The sequence below is a fragment of the Triticum urartu genome, chromosome 1, assembly GCF_003073215.2.
Source record: "Triticum urartu cultivar G1812 chromosome 1, Tu2.1, whole genome shotgun sequence".
Classification (NCBI taxonomy): domain Eukaryota; kingdom Viridiplantae; phylum Streptophyta; class Magnoliopsida; order Poales; family Poaceae; genus Triticum; species Triticum urartu.
The window spans coordinates 305851004-305855895 of NC_053022.1; the positions used below are offsets into that span (position 1 = coordinate 305851004).

The following is a 4892-nucleotide window of genomic DNA, read 5'->3' on the forward strand; positions in this document are numbered from 1 at the left end:
TGCATCTTCAGCTGTCGGCTCTCTCAAATACTCAGGGCCAAACACAACAATCACAGCCTTGCAGAACTTATACAGGGACTCTAGGCATGTAGACTCGCTCATACGGACGTACTCGTCAATGAGATCACCGGGCACTCCTTATGCAAGCATTCGGATGGCGGCAGTGCATTTTTGATAAGAGGAGAAACCAATCTTGCCGACGGCATCCTCTTTGCACTCGAAGTAGTCATCATAGCCGACCACTCCCTCTCAAATACGGTTGAAAACATGCCTACTCATACGGAACCGGCGGCGGAATTTGTGATGTTTGAACAACGGGTTTGTTGTATCAAAGTAGTCCTTCCAGAGAAGGAAATGCCCGCTCTCCTGGTTACGATTCAACGCCGAAAGATGGCCCGGAATGGAGCCACGGAACAATGGCCGCTGGTTGTTGAGGTGGTGATGGACCAACACGGCAGCCAATATCTCCTCCTCCTCGTCGGACGACGAATCGTCGGAGTCGCAAAGGAAATTGTGGAAAAAGAACTCGTCGGCGGAGTCCATTTTCGTACCTTGGCAAACTGTCGAATAGCTTGCGGGCGTCGAAGAAGGAGACGGCCGGCGAGGGGAGACGCGGCGCCCACAGACCAGCTAGTTGCCCGACCGGCGTCCGACGAGTGTGACGGCGTCCGACGAGCGCGCTGGTCGTATGTGGCGGGGGCGGCGAGCCGTCTTCTTGGTCGCAGGCGGCTGGGCGGTGGGGGAAGCGGCGGCGGGAACCAGCTTGCTCCCCGGCGGCAAAACGGCGGCGGCGGGCGACTGGGGGCAGGGGCGGCGTTGCTGGGCGGATGTGAAGGCGGCGGCAGCTGGAAGAGTCACCGACAAAATGGGCGGCGGCGTCAGTGACGGAGGAGGCGGGGGGCGAGGGTTGCTTGTTGGCCGGGGGGAGGGGAGGCCAATGTGTCACAGACGAGCGGGCCCGGGGACAGGAGTAGGCGAGCGCGCGCGCACGTCTGTCGCGTGTCCACGCCGACGCAAATCAGGCTAAAGAATGGGCCAGGAATGGGTCGTCTGCGGACGAAAAACGGACGCGCGTCCGTTTGGGTCGGCGCATTGGGCCGCCTTTTCTGTCCGCACCGACCCAAACGGACGGCCGCGGACGAATTGGGTCGCCTCATTGGAGTTGCTCTAACTTCAATGAAACCACAAGAAAATTAGCATATGCGCTACTTTGCACAACCTCCATAAAAAAGTTATGAACATACGCAAGTTGTACTATGCTGCACAATACCAAAGCTGAAGGTTTTTCCTCTCGTCGCGTGTGGACTGGAACCCTAGCTGTTGCCAGGAGAGGCCAACCTTCCGGTGTCATTCCCCGGCCGCTCCTTTCACTGGTGACCACTCGGTCGTCGGTGGTGGTTGTTGACGTCTTGGCTTCGGCAGCGGTGAGGACGCTGAATAAAGAAGCTCCAATTCTCCCCCTGACGAGGCGATCAACTCTATAGCCGGTGATGAATTTGGGAACTTGCCTGTTCAAGCGAGGATGTCTTGGTAGCGGCATTCTTGTGGTGGACTCGTGTCCTCGGCCTCAACCATTGCGACGGCTTCTGCTCCAGCAGCGACGCGGAGTTTGATAGGTAGTCAAGGAGCGGATGTAGATAGTGGTCTGCATTAACGGCATCTGGAAGATGAATCGTGTGATGTGTTCATGGTTTGTGGATGGCAGGTATGGTTTCCTCCTCCGACATCTTAGTCGTGCGGGGGTGCTCGATCAGGATTTCGATGGCGTGTCCGGGGTGTTGCCCTGGTCTGATTCGTTCAACGACAATGGTTCCACATTTGTAGAGCCAACTTGAAGGTCCGTAAAGCTGCATATCTGCGATGGAGTCATGTCGAGCTCGGGTGATGAGGTGATGTGTGTCCTTTGGTGGCTGTTATGGTGGTGCCGAAGGCAGACGATGGGCATTGGTGTCAAACTCTTTCAGTCTTGATTGTAGTTTTTTCTTAGACCGGTGGTCCTTTGTTCAAAGGCTAGTATTCTGTTGTTTTTTAAGTTTTGTGAGAGGTGGATTTCTACGTGGCTCGTACTACTATGGGTTAGTTCTTTTGGGGCAACTTGCTTATTTTTACCGTCAGCCATAAGACTCAAATGTTATGATATGAATGAGACATATATTACCGTGAATACATTTCTCAAAGTTGAAGTGTCCATGCAGGTCGGGTTAACACTTACTAGTACATCTTTCTCCCATCTCTATCTGACGATCCGAGCCATCCATTTCCCAAACAAACGTACCTGCCCGAGGGTGACCCCTTTTCCAATCGGGCTACCACACACATGGATCACGAATTCACGAGTCACCAGAGCTCACACCATCACACCACCGGACCCACCGCGTTGGCCTTGGTCAAGTCAGTCCTCCATCTCCCCCATTGCTCGTCCACACAGAATTATTATTGACACAAATCATAGTCCGCCAAAGGAAAAAGAAAAGAGCGTCAGTAAACTGCTCCCTAATTTCGACCCAGTTGCTCACACATTATATCTCACGGTCGCCGTCACTCTCACTGTGTAGCCGCGCGTGCATATATATGCGTGCTAATGCCACTCTTTCTCCACAAACCTAGCAGCAGCAGCAAACACACCAGCTAGCCGCGCGCACCATTGATCACCTTCTCACCCTCCTTCTCGAGAGTTAGTTGAGAATCATCCTGAGGCAGTGCTAATGGCGGGCCCAGCGGCGTCGTTGAGGTTCACGGTGAGGAGGAAGGCGGCCGAGCTGGTGACGCCGGCCGGGCCGACGCCGAGAGAGTTGAAGCGTCTCTCGGACATCGACGACCAGGACGGTCTGCGGTTCCACATCCCCGTCATCCAGTTCTACCGGCGCGACGCGTCCATGGGCGGCAGTGACCCCGCGGCGGTGGTCCGGGACGCCGTGGCCAGGGCGCTCGTGCACTACTACCCGTTCGCCGGCCGGCTGAGGGAGCTTGAGGGTCGTAAGCTCGCCGTCGACTGCACCGGCGAGGGCGTGCTGTTCATCGAGGCCGACGCCGACGTGCGTCTGGAGCACTTCGGCGACGCCCTGCAGCCGCCCTTCCCGGGGCTCGAGGAGCTCATCTTCGACGTCCCTGGCTCGTCCGAAGTCCTCGGCACCCCACTCCTCCTCTTCCAGGTAACTTTGCCTTTCTTTCGTGAAACTCAAACACTAACGCATGTTTGTGCGCACGTGCGAGCGCGATCGATGCATGGCTGACCGTTGTTCGTACTACGTTCAGGTGACACGCCTGGCGTGCGGAGGCTTCATCCTGGCGGTGCGGCTGATGCACACGATGGCGGACGCGCAGGGGCTGGTGCAGTTCCTTTCCGCCGTGGCGGAGCTGGCGCGTGGCGCGGCGGCGCCGTCGGTGCGCCCGGTGTGGGACCGGGAGCTGCTGGAGGCGCGGAACCCGCCGCGCCCTGGCTTCGCGCACCGTGAGTACGACGAGGTGCCGGACACCAAGGGCACCATCGTGCCGCTGGACGACATGGCGCACCGCTCCTTCTTCTTCGGGGCCCGGGAGGTCGCCGCCATCCGGTCCCACCTGGCGCCGGGCCTCCGGAAGCGCGCCACCACGTTCGAGGTCCTCACGGGGAGCCTGTGGAAGTGCCGCACCGTGGCGCTGGCCCCCGACGCCGACGAGGTGATGCGGATGATCTGCATCGTCAACGCCCGCGGCGGCAAGCAGGGCGGCGCGAGCGCCATCCCGGCCGGCTACTACGGGAACGCGTTCGCCTTCCCGGTGGCCGTGTCGGCGTCCGGCGACCTGTGCGCGAACCCCCTGAGCTACGCCGTGAAGCTGGTGAAGGAGGCCAAGTCGGAGGTGGACGTGGAGTACATGCGGTCGGTGGCGGACCTGATGGTGCAGCGCGGGCGGCCGCACTTCACGGTGGTGCGCGCGTACCTGGCGTCGGACGTGACCAAGGCCGGGTTCGGCGACCTGGACTTCGGGTGGGGCAGGCCGGTGTACGGCGGGCCGGCGAAGGGCGGCGTGGGCGCCATCCCCGGGGTGGCCAGCTTCCTGATCCCGTTCAAGAACGGCAAGGGCGAGGACGGCATCGTGATCCCCATGTGCCTGCCTGGCCCCGCCATGGACAAGTTCGTGGAGGAGATGGGCAAGCTGCTGCGCCCGGCCGTCGACGTCCCCGACATGTTCCCCGCCATGATCAAATCTGCGCTCTGAATCAGCGGGCGCGCGTGCGCTGTCCCATCGTCCGTTTCGCTGTCCGTAATTACGTACCCGGTTATTTGGTAGCGAACAGTTGTTGTTAGTTGTAACTTGTAAGTAGAACTTATAATCCGCAGTGGGTGTGTGGTGCTGATTTGTACAGCGCTTGTGATGGAGCGGAGTGAACAAGGCTCGTCGGATGCGCTGCGGCTGACGGGCGCGCATGGGTTGTAAGGGTGACTTTGTATGTGTCTGTTTGAATAATTCCAATGTATTGCCATACCATTTTGAACAGAACTACTGTAGTGTGCTATGCATTCTCTGCCGCCTGTTGCTGTATGTATATGCCTGTCTCCACGAAACAACTCTGCATTTTTGGGGTGTTGGCTGCCTTTCTTTTTGCTAATGGGCCTTCCACTAGCCAGAGATAGCGATAGCCTGGACAGCCCTGAGTCAGTTTCCTGCAGTGTGTGTCTATATATACGAGAGCTCCTGTTTGGCGCCTTAAACCTTGTACAATGAGAGATGCTTAGAAAAATAAATCGAAATTTTCTAAAGCATCGGTGCCTATTTTTACAGGAGAGACACTTAGTTAAGCGTCTACCCTGTACAAATAAGGCCCTGTTTGGTTCATAAGTCTTTGGACTTTTTCTAGTTTCAACTAAAAAGTCTCTAGTCCAAGTCCTTCCCTGTTTGTTTCTAGGGAC

General features: G+C 57.6%; 1 protein-coding gene across 1 annotated transcript; it reads left to right on the plus strand.

Annotated features, from left to right (window-relative positions):
• Positions 1-2587: 2587 nt before the first annotated feature.
• On the plus strand, positions 2588-4482 carry LOC125509205 (benzyl alcohol O-benzoyltransferase-like). Its single transcript, XM_048674122.1, has 2 exons — positions 2588-3152; positions 3256-4482. The coding sequence occupies exons 1-2, from the start codon at positions 2706-2708 to the stop codon at positions 4198-4200; spliced, it is 1392 nt and encodes a 463-aa protein (XP_048530079.1). The 5' UTR covers positions 2588-2705; the 3' UTR covers positions 4201-4482.
• The last annotated feature ends 410 nt before the right edge of the window (positions 4483-4892 follow it).

Excerpts from the sequence above, each read along its gene's own strand:
- LOC125509205 (XM_048674122.1), top strand. The coding sequence starts at position 2,706 with ATGGCGGGCCCAGCGGCGTCGTTGAGGTTCACGGTGAGGAGGAAGGCG. Across the intron at positions 3,153-3,255 it reads CCCCACTCCTCCTCTTCCAG|GTGACACGCCTGGCGTGCGG; the intron begins GTAACTTTGCCT and ends TACTACGTTCAG.